Here is a 26,641-nt window from a genome sequence, read left to right as displayed (position 1 = left end):
TTCTTACATCTTTGTCCCTTGACTGAAAACCATTCGGTCAGTGTGATAAAACAACAGACGTGGTCATTAATAGTTCTGTTTGATGATTTGATCCCATCAGGGAGGGGCTTCGTTGTTTTTATAATTGATTAATTGTTAATTAACTGTCTGTATGTGAGGCTTTGTGTCTGAATTTTTATCAGCATATCCTGATTTTTAAAATGACATTAGTGCTGAACAAATAGTCAATGTTTGTAGACTTTAGTGGCATCTAGTGGAACAGACTTGGTAGAAACAGAAGTATTTTTATATTAGTGTATAATCCCATGAAAATGAGAATTATTGTATTTTCATTACCTTAAAATGAGCCCTTTATATCTCGCCATGTTTTTACAATAGCCCAAAACAAACTAAACACTGGCCTCTACCTCACCACTAGATGCCACTAAATCATGCACACTGGACCTTTAAATCGATGACGCCAACAAGAAGTCTTCTGTCAGTACTTTTTATTGTCCATTTCCTAGATAATCTGCAGCGTTCATTACCAAATAAGGAATATTTGTTATAGTGAATGGACTGCATTTATAATATAGGACTTTTATAGTCTACCAACGACTCAAACATGTCAATAAGCCACACCGTTGCACCGAGTGAAATGTTCCTTCATTAATCAAGACAATGTCTACCAGGGTCTACCTTACACAGAACTATTCTCCTGAGACTGAAAACGTGGCCGCTGTTTTTCTACCTTCAGTCTACCACAACCACTTCCTTTGTAAACCAGTACTTTTAATTGTCTGCCAATCTCGACAACTAACACCGAAAGCCATCTGCAAGTTGCTACGATATCTGTGACATGTAGTACAATCAGCAGCAATGACTGTTCAAAATGATATCATCCCCAAATCACTCTGCTCTGTGTGAAAAAGGAAATGGATTAGACCTCAGTGATGCCAAATCCACCTCAGCTGCTTCAACAATAAAAAAAAAAACACAAGCAAATGAGGCGTAACACCAGCTCACCTTGTTTATAATAGATAAACTGTTAATGGGACTCTGCTGCCTGTTGTTTTTATTGAAACAATGACCTGGTGTAATCTGCAACACATCATGATGCTAAAATCTGCAAGGAGGCCACATGATTCATATTTCACATATTCTCAGCCTGTTAACAAGCAGTCACTTGAATGAGGTGAGAAATTTGTCGAAACCTCGAGATGTGTCACGATTTATCTCACAGGAAGAACACTATATTAAAAGGCAGACAGAGGACAAGTGTAAAGAGCAAGATTTGCAATTCACCCCTGAACTGTAAAACAGAGCAGGGTCACTTGTTGCGACACTGAATGCTCCGTGCTGTTGCCTAACATGATTTGCTGGCGAGCTGGCCCCCGGAGTAGTCAGGGCTTAGCAGAAACAGACGCCAACCATCAGAGGACACAGACAAAGAGGGAGAAAAATGTAATTGTGCTCATCATCTATCGGTTTCATCTCTGATGTCTGATGAGAGCATGGATGAGGAAAACATCTCAAAGGAAGAAACCCATGATCAAACTCTCTGGCTCTCGTCTGACGTGATTTCCTCTCTTCTTATCCCTCATCTGCTGAATAAAAAACATTCTAGTGTGCAACCAGACTTGATTAACATTTAAATCTAAATGGTACTTTCCAAAAATAGTCCTTTATCTGTCACTGCTCACATCCCTCTTTCATGTGCAGTTTTTTGCATTCAGAAAACAGAACAATACTCTTGATAAATGTGTGATTTTCGGTGCCGAGGTGGGAAAGAGGTCAACTGATCTGCAGCATATTGAGAGAGGGAGAGAGGGAGAGAGAGAGAGAGAGAGAGAGAGAGAGAGAGAGAGAGAGAGAGAGAGAGAGAGAGAGAGAGAGAGAGAGAGAGAGAGAGAGAGAGAAAAGAAAACTGCTGGCCCAGAGCTGGAGGTCAATGTTGAGATCTCAACAATAATAACATCAGTTCAGTATAAAATTGGAGCTCCAGATTGGATTTGATTGGTGCAGATGTCAAGGAGCGCATAGTAGAGGCTCACATTTTGGGGGGAGTGTAGAATAGGGAAAGAAAAGGAATGAAGTACGGTGGACAAGCAAACAAGGAAAGGAGGAGAAGAAGTGGAAACAAAGGAATGGAAAAGAAAGGAAAGGTAATTGGAGGTTTGTGGAAAGGAAAGAGAAAGACAGAAGTGCATTGGAAGCAAATGAGGAGAAATTAAGAAAGGAGATGCGAGGTAAATAAGAGAAAGGGGATGAACGGTAAAGTGAGGAAGAGAAGTAAGAAAGGAATGAAAAGACAGGAAAATAAGAGAGAGGAAAATAGAGGGAACAAGGAAAACAATGAAAGGTAGTGGAAAGAAGAAAGGAAAGGAAAGGCAAGAAGAGGAAAACAAAGTAATGAAAGAAAAGAAGGACAGGGAAATAATGGGAAAGAGAATGGAAGTTCATGAGAAGAGAAGCACTGAGCAGAGGATAATTAAATAAGGGAAAGAGAATGAGTGATAAGATAACTGAAGACGTTTAGCAGAGGAAACATGAGAAGAGAGGAAAGGAGAAGGGAAATGAGGGAAGTAAATTGAAACGAGAAGAAATGAGGAAAAGATGGAAAGGGAATGAAAGGTACTGTAGTAGAGGGACATGAGATGAGGACAGAAAGGGTAACTAAAGGAAATCAGGAGAGAAGAAGAAGAAGAAAAAAAGAGAGGATAGGAGGTCTAGCTAGGCACTCCTCAGCCACAGCTGGAGCTCAGAGAGAAACCAATAGGCTAAATCAAACTCAGTGACACAGCTGGTGATTGCTAGTTTCTGCGGCTGTTTTGGAGAATGACCAGAAAGCCTAGATGGTTGGAGAGTGGTCTATGAATAGCCAACAATGTACTACAGAGTACTAAAACCTGATTTGTTCTCTTAAATAAATGCTTTTTGACCTAACGGGCAGGCAAATTGACTCTTTGATGGCATGTTGAGGTGTTGGATTGAGCTTCACATGTCTAAAATTGCTCCACGGCTCATCTCTCTGTGTCTCCTGTCCACCTTATTGCTTGCCAGTCCATGAAATTCTCCTTATCTTCATTCAGATTCTGCTCAGGAATACTTTAACAGCAGAAGCTTGCATTGCTGCGTGCATGTTAATCAGAGCAGAACATCAAATAATGAGCAGTAATGTGGAAAAAAAAGGGGAGATGGGTCTATCTTTGCCATTCCATTTTGTCTGTCCAAAGCTTTCTCTTAATAGGGGTCACAGTCACACAATCACAGCTGCTGGGATAGAGATGGAGTTCCCCTCATTGACACGAGGTCAGCATTTGCAATCCACTATTGTCTTTGTGCTACGCAATCATCCAGCATATTGTCTAAACACAAATGTCTAAAAAACACATTGCACAACCAATCTTATTCATAGTGCTCTCAAAAATATGTAAATTCAGCTACCGTGCCGCTTTATTCTAAGAGATGAGGAATCTCTTCTTTTATCCATTGGGACAGCACGTATTGTCTGCACAGCTGATGGGGGTCAAAGGTGACTGAAAAGAACTATCCAGTCTGGGGAAATTGTCTCTTACAATAATACGAGTGTCAACAGTGATGTTTAAAAGGTTATTTTCTCCAACAGATTCATTGTTAAGTGGACAGACACACCAGTTACTGTTAACCCTCACATACTTATATAATCTGACTCATAATTAGCCTCTAAGCCAATTCACATTCATAAATTCCCCATCAGTCATTAATAAGTGTTTGATTAATCTTATGTAAAAAAAAAAAAGACATTCACAATCACTATTTTACTGTCCAGGTGAACATTTGATAGAATACTGTATGAAGAATACGTTTGAATGATGATTTTTGATTTTTTTTTTAAATAAACACACTAATTTTGGACATGTGCATGTATAAAAATGTGTATCACCTACACAAAAGTAAAAAAAAGATGCATTTTATTCCCATGTTTGTATACTGTGAGCTGCATTAGGAAAAGTCTGGCTAAAAGAAATGTGTATAGAGTGTTTTTACAGCTCTCAAATGTAAGAATGTGTCAAATTTGTCCCTGAACATTATGTAAGGGTTAAAGTGTCATACGGCAGGCAATTTAAATAATTGTATACATCTACTGTAAGGAGTAATTCACAGCATGTAAGGTGGTTTGTATTACTGCTTTCTCAACAGGTGGGCAGATGGTGTTGTCCTTTACGGGACTGGCATTCAACCAAGATACTTACACTGTGACTTCATTGTTCTATGGATGCCAATATTAGCTGGCAGGAACGTTGTTTGGTTAGTCTGTCATTTTAGTCCACAGGACAGGCTTTAAATGACAAAAAAAGGTTTATGCTCTGATGAAGGATAATGTAGTGTTTTGGTCCCAAGTTCTTTAGATAACTCTTTGGTCTAGAATAAAATATCTCAATCTATTGGACAGATTTTGGTGTCATTATCAGAGGATTTTCCACGTGAATGCAGTTACTATCGGACTTTTAATAAAGCGCCACTTAAAATTAAACTAAATTTCTACTTGTCCAAAAATTCAGGTCTCCATCAGGTCTCGCAATTAAAATGACAAAATAATAATGCTCTCTAAAACAACATATCAATATTTTCTGATCAGACGCACCCTCAGACATTGTTCTGTGCCGTAAATTTGTTTTTGCTTGTTTTGGCACAAACACAACTTGATTAAGCTTAGGCATGGCTCATACTTTTAGTAAAAATAACGACTTCTTTAAAGTTAACGTCATCATCAATACAGTTAAGGTTGGAGAATGAGTGTGGCCATGGTTAAAAAACAAACAAACAATGCTGATGGTAGGAAACAGGAACTTTGTCCCTCTGCCGACTGATGGTATTGTTTTTCTTGTTATATATTAAATACTACTGTAGCATGATAATATGCTGCATCTGAAGATTAGACTCTTTCACTGCAGATTTTCTTTTGGTTAGTCATGGTTGGAAAAGCCACATGAGTTACCAGTTAGGTGATTTGTTAATTTTTAACAGAGGCGGATGGCTCAATGGGAGGGTTACGGCTATTAGGATAAATACATCCTTTGTGTAGGCCCAATATTTTACGAGATGTGAATATTAAGCATTTTAATCATGCTTATTTTTCAAAAAACACTGTTATCTCAAATTATGTAATTGTTGCAGCTGAACACAGTGCGGTCAGTAAAGGTTCGTCATCCACATTACCTGCTCCACTCTCAGGCTACACCAAACATCTGTAGTAAAAACTATATCTGTAGTCATGTCTCCCCTTAAATATTTTATTACAGAGGTGGTTTGGTCTGGAGGTGAATTTTCAACAGCAGAGATGCTCCTAAATGATCATAAAAATGTAGAAATACAACAAGCTGCAGTGTGTCTTTATGATCCTCTTACGCTTCCTACACATACTTGTCACTTTGATCATGAAGGTGACACTTCTCTACAGAGTATAAAGACTACAACATAGTATAGAATTCAGTATTTTTAGTATACAGTTCAGAGAATATCATAGATGTAAGATGAAACTGGCAGATGGGTGGGACTGACAGAAAAAGGCAAGCAATAACAAATCTGTTTGGAACTTCAGCACCACGGACAGCACCATGGATTTATCAATACACAGCACAGTTAGGCTCAGTGAGATAAAGGATCAGTGAGTCAGGCAGATTAGATTAATATATTCAACTAAACAACCTCTCTGCCCCTGTACTCTGGAGAGTGGGGATGGCAGGTTAACAAGGGACAGTTTTTTTTTCATTTTGCTAACAAGGATAGCCCCCCCCCCCCTTCTCTCCCACCTCATCCTCCTTCAAATCCCCTACTGGGTGTTACTAATAACATTAACATCCCACTAAGTGCCCTTGTAAGCTTGACAGTTTGACAACGAGCCAGTGTGCACAAAAACCAGGACCCAGAAACCGAAACAGCTAAATGGACTTCAGACAATACATATTTTGTCATTTACACCTGTGCTGTTCCTGCTGTGTCAAAATGTCTTCTGTGAAAAGGGTTTTTGTGAGGCTGAACCTGTCATGCTGAGTTTGAAAAGTCCTAAAATGGCCACTGTGCAGGGAATAAATGTGATCAGTGCTGTGTACGGTAGATAAAAGCAGGCAGATTGTACTACTTACTGCTGAAAGTGACATGTATAGTGGCACAACATAGTATCACAATATGTCCTTGTTTTATAGTTATTTTAATCATTTTGACTTTTTGAGTATACTTATATATTACAGTAGTGCCAATTAGGTTGTTTTATGTAATTTCATCACACATGTTCATTCATTTTGGACTCACTGCTGAGATATTTTTATAATCTAGGTGATTTTAGTGTTCAGAAAGCTTGACAGGAGAGCAAATGCTTTGTGTTTAATTTATGCAGTGACCGGTTTGGTGTCAGATGACTGTTCTTTTTAAAGCATGCTGTCTCAAAGTCTGTACTCCGACTGCACTGGTAGAACAGCAATGTGATTATAGAGGAACAGGCAGCTTAAATATGATTTGCTTTTTATATGATCCAGAGGGAACGGCACGTCACTGACCATGTGTCTTTTGGAAACAGTGGAAAACTGGCCTTGAGCAAGATATTTTTATTTAACATGGGCAGCGCACTAATACAATACATGTTGTACCTTGGATGATATGTAGTTGAAATTAAGTTTGTGTTACCATTAAGAAGACTGTGTGCATTTTTTTGTTTGTGCTACTAAAGAAAAGAAAGAGAAACGTGACTACCAGGCTGGTGAAGTAAAGTGAAGAAGAAGAGGAGAAATCCTTTAATCTGTGCTGACTATGATGATCTGAAAATGTTACCACGCCCGTTGAATTGGCTTTCGTGATATAATATGCCCTTCATTTCAGCAAAATTAGAAAGCATTATTTCGCCCTTTGCTGAAGCTAAAGTTAGCTGTTCAAATCTGCTTGTGAGGGGGCCGGAGGAGGAGGGAAAAGCCAGAAGAAGGCTCTGAAATGTCAAAGCATTGCTTAATTCTCCACTGTCAAAATGGCCTCTTCTTACCACAGTATGATAAGTTTTGGCTTAAAAGATATTTCTGTGTGACTGATCAGATTTTGCGCCCTCTTGAAGCTAATTTTAGATTAAATAGACATATATTGGATGGCACTTAAATTGAGCTACATCATGTTCAGCAGAAATCTTGCTAGTATTTTGTATAATCAAGCCAACATTTCCTTTTAAATACAACTCAACTGTGTGATATATCATACAGATAATTGTGTGTCTGTGTGGGAATAACATTTGCATCTATTATTACTATAATGTGAGAAAACTACTTTTTCTGACTGTACAAATAATCTCAAACCACAGGGGTTGTGGTGACATGTTCTTCACACAGTGACCTAGATACTGTATCTTCTTTTTTTTTTTTTAAAGATTAGATGTATCTTGTGGTGAGTCATATAGTCATGGTGCGTCACAAGCTAACTGTGACACACTGTATTGAGACAATGCCTCAACAATGTGGGTATTTTTCAGCATGTAAATGAGGATAGACAAGAAGATGTTGCCTACTATTTGACACACACTGAATTAACTCACTTCAGTTGCCAGCTCAGAGAAACTCCTTTGCTAAAAAATTATTCAACTCTATTGAATTATTGTCGATTTTAGTGGACTTTTAGTGTTTTTTTCCCTCTCAAGACTGTTTAATCAGAATCAATTCAAAACAAATGCTTAAATCAATGCTGAAATAAACTCCCTTTTCCACTTGAACATGTTCCTATGTGATATCTAATTCTCTCGTGTGTGTCCCCCAGCAACCTCACAACATTGTCCAGCGTCGCCTCCTGGATGGAAACATCACACGGCTGAGGGGGGAGGCCCGTGACCCCAGCTCTAGGGTTCGTTCCCCACTTGCCGATAACAAGGACGGACCAGCCGACACTGAGGAGAGGAGCGAGAGCACAGCTGATGACTCCACAGAGGAGAGAGAGTCTCTGGAGGAAAGCGAGAGGAGCTTACGGTCGGATGAGGAGGACGACAGCAGTGAAGCCGGGGCCAGACAGACAGCTGAGAAGACCGAGGGCACGGAGAGCCCGACCCTCCTCACAGCTCTGGTTGTTCAATGCAAGGTACCACACTGTGTAAAATGTCTCTCCTCTCCTTTCATATTCAATGCTTTGACACTCTACTACTGCACAAAAACTGAAAAAGAGAGCAGATACAAAAGACAGCACTATGCTATTTGTATGACTCATCATTTAAAGCCGGCACTTCATTTATTCCCTTTTTAACAACACTACAAAAGCTTAGCAGTACCCTGTGGCTGATTGGATCAGAAAATAAGACAACTCAGCCACAGGGACTAAAAATCCAACTTTGTCATGTCCACATGGGCCCCAAATGGAATAAAAGAAGGTTACAGGAGTAACAATTGTATGGGCTTGAAATGGGCAAGTTAAGGAACAAAAGGAAGAAACAAAATGGGAGGAAAATGTGAGCAGCGGCCTATTGAAACCCATGTGTAACCCATGTGCTAACCAACAGCCAACCCCACCACTGGGGGACAAGTTTTTAGGACTTGTACCCCAATGTTATCTCCTTAAAGCCCCTTTGAGCAGGTGAGCCACCTGTCAATCAACACCCACACGGCACATGTAAAAGCTACTGTCAAAGTCTCATAATCTTATTAATGGAGCAATAATTTTCAAAATGACCATCAGCAGACTTATAAGAGGACCCAAATTTTAGCGATTGAGACCATAATGGATTGATGAAAATAAATGATAGACTTAGTATTTCTGGAGAGAAGTTGAAGCTTTTAAAATGGGAGTCAGTTGGTGCTTTTCATAGCCGTCGGTGGCGTTGCATTTTAAGGTACTTTCACATTGACTTTAGCCTCAAGCTGTGGACTTGACTTAAGCAGCAGGGTCCTTTGTAGAAACAGGAAACATGCAGGTTGAGATTGAACTGTCAATCATCTGGTGTTTTACAGCTTGTATGGTAACAAGTTCTTGATTTGGTCTGGGCTAAATGGATGACAGTTTGTATAATGTACAACAACTGTCAGTACTAGCACTTTTTTTTGCCTTTGTTAGACATTTAAGAGCTGACAGAAAATGCGAGGAGAGAGAGAGGGTTACAAAGTTCAAAAAAGTTCCCCTGCTAGAATCAAATCAGTGATGTTGAGATTACATTTAAGCCCGTATTTGACCCAGAGGACACCTGAACGCCCCTTGATTGCAGGAATCCACTTATGGTACGAAACAATCCCAAGATGCCTAATTTTCCCCAACCCTCAGGGTGACTCTCCAGAGAATTGCTATAGATTTTTCCACAGAGTGAACTACAGTGTTGGAGCGCAATGGAAACTCCCTTGACGTACAAGAGTGCAGCAGTATGTACTCGTCAGTGAATGCGGAAAGTGCAGAGGGGATATAGAGCAGTGTTCATGCTGACACCTTTAGACAGAAAACATGTGACTGCAATGTCCCCTGTTTAAATCCAGATGTGGAACTTGGATGTTGCATGTCGTTTCCCGTCTAGCTCATCCCCAAAAAATCCCATGGTGAGGTCTTCCAGTGTGTAGTATGTCCAAAACAGTCCAAAATCCAAAAATGTTCAGTTAACTATCATTTATGACACAAAAATGCTTTAAATCCTCACATACCCTAACCCTTGCGAAACTGCAATCAACACATTTTTGGTATCTTTTGCTATTTTTTTGCTTAAGAAAATGATTTTTAGTTTAACAAAATAGCTGCTGATCAATTTCAACTAATCATTGCTGCTATACTATCTACAATCAAATAAAGACAAAAATGTGTGTGATTAGGATCAGGATTAATGAATAACTCTGAATCCAAATATTGGAATTAACCTCGAACACACCTAAACTACATGGAAGGATTTTAAGTTATGTTCAATTCTTATTTTTTGCTTTATTTGCACCTCTAACACTAAGATGTAAATATAAATGTTGTATTTTAGGGCCAGATTATGGTGCATTTTAAATTACCACTTTAAATGAGACAGGTAGTAGAGAGTAGCAGCATTATGCATGCAGTGACTCAGTGTTTATGCTTTTTATTTGCTGTCTTTACTTCTTACAATTTGTCTGAAACACATTAGGCATTAGGTTGCCTGGTTTCGCATGGAGATACTCACTTTGGTCACCCATCTAACACACTCAACACTACAGTGACTAATGTATGCAGAAAGGTCACACAGAATACTGAAGTAATGGTTCAGACCGTCCTCATTATTCATCCAGCATTTCATGTGATACTTCAGTGGCTGTTGCAGCAGAGAAACACAATAATAGAGCGACATAAAAAGTTAGTTTTAATAATATAATTTCTATTCTCTTTAGTTGCTCTCCTATACAACAACACGTTTTTTCATTAATTAGTCACTTATCAGGTAGAAATGCTGTTAAGGTCACTCTTTGCAGCCTTTCACTGTTTTATATCATTGTAAATTCAACACTTTTAGGTCTTGAACTGTCAGTCAGACAAAATCAGCAATTTACAGACTTTTTTAAAGGGCGTCTGGGTAATTGCGATGGGCTTTTTTCATTCTTTTCTTAAATTTATAGAGTAATCTAGCTCACGGGAATATTTTGTCACTGTAAATTAAAGAGTCTTGTTTTATCTGAAAAGTGGGCTCAGATAACTTCTGTTGTGATTTGGCATTATATAAATAAAACTGTCTTCACTTAAACTAATAAAAAAGGGCTGTAATTCAATGATTCCTCTCGCTTATCTTATAGCTTGACATTCTTTTCTTCTATGAAAACATGTTTTCTTGTTTTTATTATCTATTAAATCTAACTAATAGCAAACAAAGTAGATATGATTACAAACTTTATCTACTGTGCGTCCAGGGAGAGCTAATATTTGAATTGTAGTTAGGGGGAAATGCAGCCATTCATGAGCCATTTCAACACTATAGTGCCCTCCAGGCTCACTGGGATCTGGGCCTGAAGATAGCACTGTGTGATCGGATCCTGGACTTTCAGATGGATCGCCTCCAGGTGGTGAGAGTGGACAACCGCACCTCTTTTCCACTAAGCAAAGGAGCACCACATGGATTTATCCTCAGCCCCGTCCTGTATTCCCTCTACACCCGAGACTGTGTGGCGACAAAGCGTGAAGTGTGTGGATGACACAGCAGTTGTGGGGTTGATATCCTGTGGTGAGAAGACATCCTGAACATCACAGTGGATTACAGGAGGGGGAGGAGCACTCACCCCTTCAGCACATTGGTGGAGAAGGTGGACAATTTCAAATAACGTGAGAGTTAACACCTACAAGGACCTGGCATGTGTTATCCACACCATCACTGTCGTCAAAAAGGTGCAACAGTGTCAGTACAACCTCAGGTGCCTAAAGAAATTTGGCCTGAGTCCCAAAATCCTCAGGCACATCTACTGGAGCCCCATAGAGAGCTGCTGACAGGCTGCTTCATCACCTGGTGCAGCAGCTGCACCGGCACGGACTGCAAGGCGCTGAGGAGGGACGGTACACACGTCCCAGCACATCACTGGGTGTGAGCTGCTCAGTCTGGAAGAGCTTTGCACCCAGGAAGTCCCTCAGGGTCATTAAGCACCCAGCTCACCAACACAACAGGCTGTCGTCCCTGCTGCCCTCGAGGAGACGAGGAGGGGATACAAGACTCACAACAAGACAAATCATGCTCCAGCAGAGTGAAATCTAACAATCTGCAATATCTGATGAATGACTGCATAAGCACATTTTTACTGTTGTTATTCTTCTTTATTACAATTTTAATCAAGTTTTTATATTTACTGCTTTTCATATCTTTTATTGCTTTATAGCTTTCATTGCTTTTATTATAATTTGTATGCTGTTTTTATATTTATATTCCTTATATTTATTCACTGTTTGATGTAATGGAGCCCTGCAGCCAAAAGAATTTCATGAGTGCACTTATGCAACCAGAGTGACAATAAACATCTTGAATCTTTCTTTCATCCATCACAAGAAATCAATACAATGATACAGCAGCCTCTTCTCCCTGTGGTGTTTAAAGTATGCAGCACAGCGTCTGTGGATCCTGCATGTGTGTGTGTGTGTGTGTGTGTGCATGTATTTAAAATCAGTAGTGCACTCAAGACTTTTCTAGTGGAATCAGCGTTTTCCCCTATTACTCATTGTGTTTCGCTTGGTTTTATCATCAACTTATTAAATGCAAAGTGCTCCCCGGTTACTCATTCGCTCCAGCTATTTTTAAACTTCAGGGAGAGGGTGAGAGAGACGGATTTTGGTACTGCCGAGACTGAGACAAAAGAGCAGGTTTGTGGTCCTGCTGATAAGCCTGTGTGCCTGTGAGGACAAAGAGGGCTCAGCTCAGTCTGTACAGAGTGTGAGGGATCAAAACAAGGCTCATGGAAACTGAATGTGTTTATTTCCAACGGGGGAAATGTCCTCGCGTCAAGTGGATAAGGTATTGATTCATGAATGATGACAGGAAGGAAAAAGATATACAGACGTGTTCTCGAGAACCAGGTTGGGGCACCGGACAGTAAAACCCTCAGATGTTAGAAAATCTATTAATATAAGGTAATTAACTCAAACTCAAAAACAGAGACTTTAACATAACTTTCATAATGTTCTTAATTTTTTATGTATGAATACACAATTTTAAAAAAAGTTGTTGGAATTGCTGTTGATGAAAAGAGTAACGCCTGCACTTTGACTTCGGACCAAACGTGTATACATTGACCCCAAACGGATCAAAATGTTTTAAAAATGGCCACCACACCCATATTTATAGCCTACTGTATATATAACAATAGGCTGATAGGATTTATGAAGACAACCTGTCCATAGCAATGGCATTATTCAAAATCTATCCATAATTTAAGTAAATAAAACTCAACCAAAATTCATTAAACCTAATTAATACAGAGATCTCAAATATATAAAAACAGAAAAACTGTTGTAAACTACTTGAAAGAAAACATTAAAGTTTAGCACATGACAAAGATTATTAGACATCAGACACAAGCATTAAAAACTAATCTATGGACAGCCATCAACAAAAAGCTATTACTAAAATATATCTAACTGTACAAAATCTTACTTTTTGAATTCACAACAAATGTTGTATCTCATATTCTTGGTTCAAACCTCTGAGCGTCAGAGCGTTTTGAAGCATAAAGATGTAAGAGAAGTATTCATGTTCATGGCGTACTAGTATACTTGATGCAGATGTGACTCTGTGAGGCTTTTTTCTCTCTGTAATAATCTACCACTGCTGGTCCTGGCTGCAAATACAGCTCCTGTAGTCATTTGCAGTCAGTGTGCATGTGCAGGTGTTACTCTATCAGCAATGCTGCATTGTGATTTACACCTGTGATGTACGACACTCCTCCTAAAATGACAGTGTAATTTAATTCTGAATGAAATCTACTGCAATAAAAAACAATTAGTAGCTCATCACAGTCCAATATTTGACTTGAATGATCTAGAAAGTGACTATTTCCTGAACTGCAGATTGGCTGCCTTGTATTTGCAATTGGAAGCAGAAATATATGAAATGTATGCATAGCCTGATCCACAGTCAACAGTGTGGGGGTGGTGCCAGCATACTGCTTATCTCACATGCATGCAGAGCTACCATATGTTATGAATACATTCCTCATTCTCCCATTAATGTATTTTTTACTCCCACTAACACTCTCATCCTCTCCCTCGTGGACCATTTTCATGAAATTAAGTAAAATGCTAAGGAGGCAAAGCCCATTATAGACATTTCAGAGAGAGAGTTTCTATAAACCATTACAATCTGCTGCACTGTAGGCTTTTCTCTGCTTCCCATGAAACATGTCTTTGTGATGTGAAGAGCCCTGAAGGCAGCAGAGCAACTGTGAGATGCAGAAGATGAGAAATGTCAGTGGAAATATAGGACAAGCTGCCTGTTAGTAGTGCCACTGTAAAAAAAAAATCTGGCTTCAATGATGGGAAAATCAGGAAAAAAAAGATCAAAAATTAAAGGAATAGTTTGGGAAAGTATGCGTATTTACTTTTTTTACTGAAGGAAGATTGATATCACACTTGTGTTTGTATGAAATATGAAACCACAGCCAAGAAACTGTTAGCGTATCGTACCAAAACAGAGTCTACAGCCATGAGAGCAGCTCTGTTGGTGCCAGTTATTTTCATTATTGATTAATATGTTAAGTATTTTCTTGATTAATGGACGACTTGTTTGGAGATGGTGAAACATCTTTAACTATTTCCCAGAGCTAAAGATGACACCATGAAATGTCTACTTTTGTTCCAACCAACAACCTAAAGATATTCTTCTCTTTACTTTTATAGAAGATTAGAATAAACCGGGTAAATATCACAGTTGAAAAGCTGCAATGAGAGTTTTTAAAAATTGCTTTCTTAACCTTTGTGTCGTCTTCCCGGGTCAAATTGACCCCGTCTGTTTTGACTGTTCCTTCTTTCCTCCCTTCCTTCTTTCCTTCCTCCATTCCCTTCCTTCCTTCCTTCCTTCCTCTTTTCCTTTCTCCCTCCCTCCCTCCTACCTTTCCTTCCTTCCATCGTCCCTTCCTTCTTTCCTTCCCTCTCTTTCCTTCCTCCCTCCTTTCCTCCCTCCTTTCCTTCCTTCCTTCCTTCCTCCCCCCTTTCCTTCCATCTTCCTTCCTACCTCCCTCCTTTCCTTCCATCTTCCTCCCTCCTTTGCTCCCTCCCTGCCTTCCGTCCTTCCTTTCCCCCCCCCCTTCCTTCCTTGACTAGAGGACAACAGGAGGGTTAAAAATGACTCAAAAATGATTATCAAGATAATTGGTGATTCATTTTCTCTTTATCGACTTTCCATTGCAGCTTTAGCGTTTTATCAATCTTGTCATCAAGTTATTAGTGAAAACGTTTAAAGCTTAAAATTATCATTAAGTCAGCAATACTTTGAGTTCAAAGTTTGTATAAATGAATCATGTGACTAACCTCCTGATTTTGAGCTCTTCAGAGTGGAGTTGTTTTGCTGACTAATGAATTAAACATGCACATATGACTGAGCTGGTTAATATTTCATGCTCTGGTAACACATTAGAGATCATTAAGTAAGAAAAATCAAAGTGGACGACAGAATCAGCATTTTGTCAGGAAACAGAGTCAGCAACACGAGCGTAACAGATGAGCAAATAATTAAAAAAAACAACTAATATGATGTGTGACAGCCATACAGAGTGACCTTGTTGGTTTATTTTTAACTTGATTTTAAACTGTAAGACTACTCAACCAAACACCCGCAGCACTTTACAATGGACCAGTGATTGAACACAGAATCAATACAGATCAAGTTACAAACACACAGTTATGTTTGGCTCGGAAAAACAAGCGCTTGCTAGGAATTCCTTCAGAGATTTGTGTTGTTGATGCTGCTCCAGACTTTATATTTCAATCTGGCAGCTTGTGGCAGCCGAATGAGTTTGTTCTAAAGAAAAAAGAGTGGTGTTTTTTTTGGTTGTTTCAAAGGCTCCTCAGAGTTATATTAATGTGCTGTCGTGACTAGTTGTTTCCTTGTGTGTGGCAGTGTCAGATTGAAGTGAAAAAAAAATCACACAGTGACACTAAAACCCCCCTCTGTCTTCTCCACAGTGCTGCGAGACTGAAGTCAAGGCTTCCATCAACACCGGCAGCCAACACAACCACATCTCCACCTCTTGCTGCCAGAGGCTGGGGTAAGAAAACAGTTTTTTATAGTCAGATCTATCAAAAGCAAACCCCAAATTCAAATAATAAAGAGTTAAAAGTAAAACCAAGTGAAAGCCTGAAGATAAAGCGATAAGAATGAAGGATAAAGACAATTCAACAGTAACAGAAGGTGGGATTTACTAATGACAGCCTATAAGCTTTAAAGGCAGACTGGTGTAGTTCATAGAAGCCCTGAAATCACCTTCATTCTAACGTTAAGACTTCAAAATGCCTGAAAAACCTCTGCCTGAAGATCAGAAGCGGTGCACTGGCTTAATAAACGAGTGAAAAGGATGTGACATTTTGTTCTCATCTTAATTTCAAATCAGGTAACAGGTACAGTAAACAGTAACATTTCAGTAGCCTACTGTTTGTCTTTAAAATCCTGGTTAATATGAAACCTCAGCTGCACAAATGTTTGATTGACTTTTAATAAAAACCTCATGCAGTTGATCACAGAGTGATATGTAATGAGGAAATCTAAGATGAAATATACCAAAATGTTTTTTTCTTTGAACTACTGAATATATTATTATTCTATGTGTCTCTTTGTGTATGTGTTCGTCAGACTGGTGCCCAGTCAGGACAGTTCACCATGTGGTGTGACCAGTTCAGTGACGGATCTGCAGCTGCAGCTGGGCAGACAGACGGTCCAGTGCTCAGCTTATGTCAAAGGTAAGAATGGAAATTAAGTGAATATGCTTAATGATTTGGATTTTTTAGTCTTCTGACATGCTAAGCAGCTCTGTGAGGTTATACTACAGTGGTGCTTTAAGCTAAATGCTAACACCAACATGCTTGAATGCTCAACATGACAATCTTAACATGCTGATGTTGATTATAGACATGTTTCATGTCGATCATGAACATTAACCAAAATTTCAAATGAGACTGAGAGAATGAGGGAATATCATCAGCTTTGCAGATATTTGGTCATAACCTAAAGTATTGGACACATTTAGGTTTTGACCTGATGGTGGTGTTTCCTCTAGCGCCACCAAAATTTAAATATGTCCAATACTACTATGAACAGGGATCACCAAAATTATTACTATTAATTCTTTGAGTGCCAAACATCATGGAAATTCATCCAATCAATCAGTCAATCTTAACTGTCCATCAACACCCACACAGTAGACATCAAATCATATTAATGGTGCAATAATGTCCAAACTACCAGAACACTTATTAGAGAGTCTGACTTTAATGATTGAGATCAAAGTGACTCATTGAGATAAGAAGATTGACTCCTAGAGAGAAGTTGATGCTTTTTGAATTAGAGTCCATTGGAGCCAGGGATTGTTTTGGAGCCAGTTTCTAGAAGTTTTTAGTGGTATTGCATTTTATGGTACTTCTGCACTGCCTTCAGCCCCACGTGGTGGTAATAGCTGCTTGGGTGGCACTTGGGAAAACTCAGGATCACTTAAACTCATCCATGAGGCATTTCACTGGATACATGAACATTTTATGTACCATGATGCTACATAAAACATTACAAGATCAACAAGGTTAGTAAGATTAATCCTCTATGAACTATGAACGTCACTACAAACTTTCATGGCAATCCATCCTGTACTTGTTGAGATATTTCAGTCTGGACCAAACTGGTGGACTGACCACAATCCATCCTGAGGCAAAACGGCTAAAAACTCAGTGTTTTTATTGTAGTGGACATGTGAGTGTTCCCAAATGGTGTTTTTTAAACTGTCAAAACACACTAGGCATAAATGCAGTCGCAGCTCTAGCAGAAAAAATAAATTCACCTGCTGTGTAATTTCTGCATAGTTGCTTTTTTAAATTGTGCCTGTCTGTGTATTTAGCATTCAGACAGAGCATCCAACTCCCAGACAGAAATTAGCATTGAGCAAAACAATAGATAGGGGAGACAAGACAATGTTAGACCAGTAATTAGAAATATTTTCAGTCCAATAAATAGCTGTTTGACAGGCTTTTCGACACTTATGTGTACACCGTTTATGAGAAGATTTATATTTGCTATTTGTCTTTCCTGGGAATAATACCAATGCCTCAGACACTATTGGAAGGATTGTGGTGATTTGTACAGACCTTCATGGTATCTAGAGGGCGAGTCCTACTGACTTTGGTGATCCTCTAACTTTTCACAATGAGGTTGATTTGTAGTTTTGAGTAAAATGTTTTCTCTTTGTTGATCTTTTAATTATTCATCTGGCACCATTGTCGTGTAAAATATGAATTTGTCGACTACTTTATGATTAAATGCCTGCAAAACTTATATTATATTCCCATCAGCCTGAGATGTATATCTAACTAAGTATCTAACTAAGATAAAGGGTGTTTCCACAGCAGGAACTTTCCCAGAGGACTAAGAACCTTTTTAGGACCCCAAAGACTAAACCTGCATTTTAACCTGAGGAAGTAGCGACTCATAGTTCCTGTAGGACAGCGGTCTCCAGCCCTGCTCCTGAAGAGCTACTGCCCTGCATGTTTTAGGCATCTCCCCACTCTAACACACCTGATTTTAATAATTAATTCGTTATCAAGCCCTTTACAAGCTTCAACTGCTTGATAACGAGCTAATAATTAGAATCAGGCATGTTAGAGTGGGGAGATACCTAAAAACATGCAGGGCAGTAGCTCTCCAGGAGCTGGGCTGGTGACCACTGCTGTAGGATATTGATGTAGGGGCAACACAAATCCCTAATCTGGGGTCTACTTTCCGAAGGTATAGGAATTTAAAGGGCAGGGTTTGTAGGGATGACTGTCGCTCATTCTTCAAATATGGACATTACAGCTGCTTTAACTTGTACACCGTTTAATTCATAAAACAAGGAAGCACTAGTATCGATATAAGGACGAGGAAAGGACATTTCTCATTGTTAAATTAAGCCTTGCAAATTCGCATAATACACAGTTCTTCAGATGTGGAGGAAATGCAAACAAGAATGCACAACTAAGACTTTAACTTTCATTCTTGGAGTGTTTCGGTTGAGAATATGGTAAACTGTTTACCTGCTTAGCATCAGCATGTTAGCATTGTCATTGTGAGTATGTTAGCATTTAGCTCAAAGCACCACTATGTCTCAGTAGCTGCTAGCATGGCTGTAGACTCTTCGTCTTCTTTCCAGGGGAGATGTACCCTGTCACAGATGTTTAATAGCAAATGTAAATGCTCTCATGAATAGGGACATCCTCGCTGCTAACATAGCAGAAGATTAATTCGTCATGCACGTTTGTTCCATGACTGAGAAGACTGACAGTTTATTTTAAAGTCAAATCCCATTTCCAGAATCCCAAACCATAAAATTACAGAAGTGTCCTTTGCGTCCTCACTTGGTCAAAAACGTCCTTGTACTCCGGCGACTTACCTTAGTTATGAGAACATTAGTTCCTCGTAAAGATAAAAGACCACACACGGTTATTTATGTTCTTGTCTGGACCTTCCACTCACTATTTTAATTCATCCTCTGCAGTGAGTAATGACTCCAATTCAATCTCAAAGCACAGTGCTTGACTCTTTCATGGACATTAAAATCTCCAAAACTCTCACTTCGCCTTTACAAAACTCACATCTCTCCCTCTCGAGCTCATATGCTTATCTGTGCTCATTAACACAAGAAGGAATAATTTAGTTGTGTTGATGATTTAACCTGAATTCAGACAAATGTATGCATGTTGAGGGTGTTAATGAGGGGAAATGAGAGTGGCTTTCACAACGCAATAAGAAATTTCAGTTTCTTTCTCTCCTATCCCTCTCCCCGCTTATCTTCCTTCTCTTTTCTCACTTTCAGAGGATGAGGCGTTTGAGCTGTGCCTGGGTCTTCAGACTCTGCTGGAACTTAATGTAAGGTCCTCATTTGCTTTGCTAATTTTTATTTTTTTTTGGTGGTATTATCATATCTCTTTTGGTGTGTGCTTTTCAAAGAGCCCAGCTGCCTGGCTTGAAATGAGCAAAGAGGGGAGGAAGAAAAATACATATTGGAAGAACAGTGAACATATGAGCATTGCTATAAAAAAACAACACAGGCATACTGTCTGTGTTATCTCAGGGAAAGGCTAGGTAGTTACTTTAGTGCTGCAGCTATCTGCTCACTGCCTGCTGTGCAACTGAAGCCCAGATAAGAGGGAATTGAAGACATCCTGTTATGTGGATTTCTGAGTTTGCACATTAAAAAAAAGCTATTTAACTGCAATGAAATGACAATCTGCCCTCTTATTTGTTTTATGATTGCATCTGTTTCATATCTTCCTGAAAATCTAATTAGAGTAGGACTAGAAGGTGTGAAGGGAATGTGAGCTGTAATTTTGTAAATTGGCCCTTAAGGACTTTGTAGTGTATTATTGAATGTTTCCCTTCAAGCTCATCCATTTAGCTTCTCTGCAAATGTTAATACAGTTTAGTAATATTTATGATTAATGTCTTCAGCTATGATTGTGTTTACAAAAGTTTTATTTAACAGAGATACTAAAGGATGAATCCGTGTACAAAAAGCCACCATCATGTGGAAACCCAATATTTACTCATTTCATTATAGCATCATTAAATTATCTAAATGACCGATGCTTAATGTTTTTGCTTGTAAGAAAATGTAGAGCTGTATAATTTCTGTCGCTGCTTCGTGTTGATTACTTTTTTTGCTGAATCTATGAATTACTTTATCTATAAAAATGCCAGAAAATAGTTAAAACTGACGAACAGACGGAAACCCAAAGATACTCAATTTACAACGTTAACACAGCAAATCCTCAAATTCTTGCTTGATAAATTTTGCTGATAAGAATTTCAACGAGTACATCAAATCTGAGCAAATTTGGTATAGTGCAGTGCTTCTCAATCTTTTTGAATTAATTCCCCTTAAATTAAAGCAATGTTTACTTGTAACAGGCTTAACAGGCTATTAATGGAGCAATTTCTCCCTCTCAGACTGGATAATTTGAATAATTTTTAGATGCCTGAAGTGGTGAAACTATCCAGGAATATGAATAATCATAGAACATCTTTGTGTTGCTGAATATATTTCTTATGGTTTCCTATTTTGATAATCTTCTCCTAACCCTTCAAATTTGTCTTATGGGTCTCTTGAACCTCATATTGGGAACCACTGATGTCTAATCATGTTTCACTTTCCTTCACTGACTATTAATGGAGCAATATTTCCCTCTCAGATTGGCTAATTTGAATAATTTTTAGACCCTTCAAGTGGTGAAACTATCCAGGAATAGGAATAATCATAGAAAATCCTAAAAAAAGGAAAAACTTTGTGTTGCTGAGTACATTTTTTAATGGTTTCCTATTTTGATAATCTTCTCCTAACCCCTTCAAATTTGTCTTATGGGTCTCTTGAACCTCAGATTGGGAACCACTGATGTCTAATCATGTTTCACTTTCCTTCACTGGCTATTAATGGAGCAATATTTCCCTCTCGGATTGGCTAATTTGAGTAATTTTTAGACCCTTTAAGTGGTGAAACTATCCAGGAATAGGAATAATCATAGAAAATCAAAAAAAAAAGAAAAACTTTGTGTTGCTGAATATATTTCTTATGGTTTCCTATCTTGATAATCTTCTCCTAACCCCTCAAATTGGTCTTATGGGTGTCTTGAACCTCAGATTGGGAACCACTGATGTCTAATCATGCTTCACTTTCCTTCACTGCACAGTGCTGCTTGGACCTGAGCAGTCGGGTGTTGAAGCTGCAGGGCTGTGACGAGGAGCTGCCCTTCCTGAACCCTACGACCGACAGCCAGTGCCACCACGACACCAACGAGAACCTGTGAGCCCCGATTCGGCGGCAGCGATCAGCTTCGTCGCATCTCGAATCTGCTGTTGTTGCGGCAACGCGGTGCGATGCAGTTTTGTGTCTGGACCGTCCGATCACAGTGTCTCACACACTGCCAGAACACGGATGAGCATTTCAGTTTACATCATTGTGTTTGTAGAATTGAGACATTCACCATGATTATCTTAAAACAAAATTAGTCTAGTTTACAGAGCGGATGAAAGCCAGTTATGACCCAATCCGATCTCTGAGAGTCTGATCTTTCTTTCATGATTTTACTATATATATATATTCAAACCAATTTCTCTGTTGAGCTGCTTGAGTGCACTGATGCTCTCCAAAAGGGAAAACCATTATAATCATTTTAAAAGTGAAAATTCAGTGGAATATTTTGTGATTTGGCTGTATAAAAACTACTTTAAACGATCAAGCAAATGCCTAAAGTGTTGGTTGTAGACCTAAATCATTTCAGTTCAGATACTGTTAAAGGAATTTTTTGTCATTTTTGGACTTAGACTTATTGATTTATTTTTTTAGATGAAGGTTAGATGAGAAGATCAATACCACACTGGAAGCAGAGGGAGACTGCTAGCCTGGCTCAGTCTGCCTAATTAAACAAGTCATGTCCAACATTTTGGGCCCAAATACAAAGACTGAAGGGAATGGTTTTTATCTTTAGTTATAACAAAACCAAAATACAGAAAACATGGAGCAGAACTGGAACAAAATTGACAAAACTGGACGAAAGATCCAACGACTGAAAATCAAGAAGTCTTAAATACTAACAGAAATAATGAGGGAAAGGTGACTAGATACAAGTGCAGGCTGGCAGTGATTGGCTGGGAAGGTGTGAAGAGGAAAACATGAACACAGGAAGAGTGAAGGAACACACACAAGGGGAAACACTGTCCCAGAATATGAAACTAAAGCATACAACATCGTGAGCTAATTAAGAAAGCAAGAAAGTTCGAATATAGTCAAACAACAAAGAAAAACCAAATAATCCAAAAAGCCTAGAAAACATAAAAGCAACACAGTAAAACCAAAAGCACTAAACAAAGACTTTCCAAAACCACGAGACCATGACAGTTATATCTCTTTTATTTAATCTGCACTTTAAAATCAAGTCTAAAAATGTCAAGTTGTTACCCTTGGCTAAGAAATAGTCCAGCATGTAACATCTAACCCTAAACCCTAACCCCTAAACCCTAAGCCTAAACCCTAACCATAACCCCTAACCCCTAACCCTAACCGCTAACCCCAACCCCAACCCCAACCCCAACCCTAAACCCTAACTCCTAACCCTAACTTGACATTTTTTTCAACAGATTAAACTAATGAGATAAAATGTGTGAATTAGTGAGTTTTAGATTAATAATTAGAGCTTTAATGGTGCAGGCAGGCTTATAGTTTCCTCTGTTTCCAGTCTTTATGCTAAAATAATCCTTACATTTAAGGTGGTATGAATCTAATCTCATCTCAAGGAAGTGATAAGCTTATATATGTTTTTGTTTTTTTTTTCCTATTAAGAATCAACATGATGACTCAGCTAAAAAAAAAGTGTTAGTACTCAGGATGCCCTTTTTGAGTGTGTTCAAAGAAAATCTTAAGAAGCCTTGAAGTTTTTCGTGTAATTAGGCGTCGCTCAGGCTACCTCCTTAATAGCCAAGAAAGATTAAAAACAAGTGAGACTAAAGCGATCTGAGGAAAATGCCCCTTTTTTTCCAATAAGATGTATAGTCAGCTTTGTAAAGTCCCCTTTGCTCTTTTTTTACCCCACATTCAAAGACTGATGAGGTCACGATTTCCAGGACAGTATATACTTCGATGGCTCAGACTGACTTACAGTAGTTCCCTATAAATCTCATCTAATAAAAATAGACTTTTTTTTTTTTTTCGGGGGGCCAGCCAGCCAAACATATTTGACTCAGACTCAGCTACAGAAATATCAAAACATTCCATCTGCATGACTTTGTAAAGTTCAGCCTTTGTATAAGTCTGCATGTTTGTGTACTAGTCTGATTGTGTTGTGTGAAAGTGTGTATACGTGGGATTGAAGGATGTGTGTTTGTGTGTGTGTGTGTGTGTGTGTGTGTGTGTTGGGAGTTGAAGCAGGGTTTTTTTTTTCTTTCTTTTTTTGTTTTTTTAAGACTTGTTATAGTTCACATTGGGGAGAAAAAAAATAAAATGAATGAGTCTTATATCTCCCACAACCAGTCCGCCGAACTCCGGTCAGAACAAGCTGCCAAAAGCCGACCCCAGCTGCCTTCCCTCTCTGCCTCTTTCAGGAGATTTTAATCACTCGGCTGATGCTGCACTCTGTGCCAAGGCCTCTTCTTCAAGCTTATCTTCCTCTTTATTCAGAGGGGCTGCTCTTCTTCTTCTTCTTCTTCTTCTTTGTATATTTACCAGCTTTTTTGTTGTTGGCTGATACTGGTATTCACTCTGATGACACCTCATGTTTGCTGATTTGGTTACAAGACAAGATGAAACAAGCTGTCTCCGCCCCACTACAGTGCCACCTGCCTCTCTTTTCTCTCTCTGTGTGTGTTTTTTTGTTTTTCATAGTGTGGAGAATCAAGAACTGCCTCAAGATGTGCTTTCCAAAAAAACAGGCTCATCATGCTCTGCTTTAATAACACCTGAGCCGTGCTGTGATTTTGACTGTGCTGCAGTATGCATTCAACTTCTTCATGAGGGGAGCAGGGGGGTTGGAGGGGTTAATCATCCACACGTAGTTTGGCAATTGTTTGTTTTCTCTTTGATGTATTAGTGACCTTCCTACGCTGTGTGAGAGGAAATCGTTGTATGACAGAAATTTATTTTTGGTGTTCTCTCTTCTTCTGAACAGTATTTTCTCTGCCTAATAAAAAAAATATGTATTCTGGCTAGCTCCGTTTCCATAGTTGTAATTTTAATATTAATTGACACACAGGAGAGAGGAGTGAGGCTTCTGTTTTGGAGAAGCTGAGCAATATTATGTGAAAGGGCAACCGTTTAACATCTCTTATCTCCGTCTGTCTGAGTAAATGTGAATCAGCAGGCGGGTTTGTGGGTGGGCTCTGATAGAAGACAGCGAGAGCAGCCAGTTCCTAGTTTTATTGGAGCTTGCATCGATTCCCATGGTCTTCACTAAGGAAACGCCCCTGCATGTGCCCTTCACTGGTACATTCTGCTATATAAAGAACCTCGTCATGTCAGAACACAGAAAGCAGATGTTCCCAAAGCACCAGGGGGCTTCGACAATTGACCCCACTGACCATTGACGGTTCCCATCTTGCTCCATTGCCTTTCTTTCAGATGGAAAACAGTGCAAGACAAATCTTCTATCTTCTTCCAAAGCCCTTAAAGAGAGAGCTTTAATTAGCAAATTGCAAGTCAATGGGTATTTTTTCTTTTTGAGTCTCTGAGTTCTTATCATTAAAAAACATTTGAAGAGTTTCCCTCCAAAGCTGCCGGCTGAGAGCGAGGCCTGTCACTCAAGGAGCTTTTAGTCAAGCTTTGAGGCTTTGCGAGATCTGCCTGTTGAATATTTTTATTGCTTTGGGGTTTTACAAGGTCAAAACATGAGATTTTGTCAAAGATATTTTTTTATAGAGTACTGTGGTTCATATACAGATGGAAATGAGTCAGTTACTACTCAGTTTTAACAACTATAAAGCCAAAGGATGGGTTATATAGGTATTAATTTGATATTTAACCAGTAAAAATGACTAAAATACAAGAAAGAAGAAATAATGGAGCAGTATTAAAAGCTAAATAAACTTACTCCTTCAAATTCTTTCATATTCATGTGATACTGTGAAATGTTAGAGATGGAAAACATAACAAGGGGTTGCCAAACTTTAATCAAATAGGGAGTTTGTGTTTTTTAAAGCATGTTGAATCCTTTTTAGATGTGCAGTGTTCATGAAGTCATCCAGCCACATATTAAAGAGTCTAAAACCTGAGTTTCTAAAGCGGAGTGACATCATCCTGATTGCACTCATCAAGTTAATAGCAGTGAAATGGACAGAAACACGAGCAGTCAAACCATCAGGCATGTTATGAACGCAGCAGGTAACTAAACTGAAGCTAAGTGCCTACAACAGTTTTCATTTTAAAAGGATCAATGACGACGTGTCAGGTTTGAAATCTAATTGAAGAGGTTTAGATAATCTGCAGAGGTGGACTGATGCTAAAACTACTAATTACTGTTTTAAGTATTAACACCAGTGTCAATACTATCAATATAAAACTCTTTTACATTGTGCACATTTGAATTGAATCAATGACTAAACACTGCAAACACCATTCTGTTATTATCCTTTGTTAAGAGTCTGACCTTCGATCACTTTCCTCTGGGCTCAGTGTTTGCATTCGTTTGGTCTCACAGTATTTAACGAGCAATAATTAAGTAATTAACAGAGAATAGTATAAAGGAGGGATTCATGTCTGAGAAAACAATTAGTGGTTATGAAACTGGTATTCAGAAGTAGCCTAATGAGGCATTGCTCTCCTCTTACATGATAGTTCATTAGACATTTTTAATGGCCAATTACTAAATTAATCACCAACTATTTTGATAACTGATGAATCACTTTGATTCATTTTTAAGTCAAAAGTCAAAAAAAGTCAAAATTTTGTGATTCCAGCCTCTTAAATGTCAATGTTTTCAGATTTCCCTCTAATTATTCTAATAAACTATCATTGGGTTGTGAACTGTTGGACAGACGATTTGGAGGATTTCACCTTTGGCTTTAGGACACAATGATCAACATGTTTCACCATTTTCTTACATTTTATGAACTAAAGAAGAAAAATAATCAACAGATCAATCAATAATTAAAGTAGCCAAATTTAATCAAAACCAAAATTTGTCCCAATGTTTGACTTCTTCAGGAACTCAATTACTTTGGAGGACAAACCTTTATCAAAACTAATATCTATGTTAAATGACAAACCCAAAACTATGAAAATAAGACCTAAGTTGTAATAACTGACTTGAGTCCAGGTCTGAAGTCTGATATCTATTGATCTGTTTTCTACTAAACTAATGAGAGTAGATGGTCTAAATGTGTACAGGTAAAGAAAAGGTAAAGAAAACCAAAATCATTCACAACACTTTTTTTTCAGGAGCACATCTGCTTCAAATTGGTATTTCATTTCTAGTCTTACACGGTTGTTTCCTCACAAAAAAAAAGGTAAACTGCATTCATCTTGTCAGTGCTGTCAGGCGA

At 38.7% G+C, this 26,641-nt stretch overlaps 1 protein-coding gene across 1 annotated transcript in view; it reads left to right on the top strand.

Annotated features, from left to right (window-relative positions):
* The window catches only part of nrip2 (nuclear receptor interacting protein 2), a 30,934-nt gene extending 9,514 nt beyond the window's left edge, over window positions 1–21,420 (top strand). The window contains exons 2-6 of the mRNA XM_053314169.1: window positions 7,753–8,067; window positions 15,568–15,650; window positions 16,232–16,338; window positions 19,434–19,486; window positions 21,304–21,420. Coding sequence (XP_053170144.1) covers window positions 7,753–8,067; window positions 15,568–15,650; window positions 16,232–16,338; window positions 19,434–19,486; window positions 21,304–21,420 — 675 coding nt within the window. The remainder of the gene's footprint in view (window positions 1–7,752; window positions 8,068–15,567; window positions 15,651–16,231; window positions 16,339–19,433; window positions 19,487–21,303) is intronic.
* Window positions 21,421–26,641: the final 5,221 nt, after the last annotated feature.

Source organism: Scomber japonicus, chromosome 23 (assembly GCF_027409825.1).
Source record: "Scomber japonicus isolate fScoJap1 chromosome 23, fScoJap1.pri, whole genome shotgun sequence".
Classification (NCBI taxonomy): domain Eukaryota; kingdom Metazoa; phylum Chordata; class Actinopteri; order Scombriformes; family Scombridae; genus Scomber; species Scomber japonicus.
The sequence above is the reverse complement of the archived record's forward strand: the minus strand, read 5'-3'. Positions and strand labels throughout refer to the sequence as shown.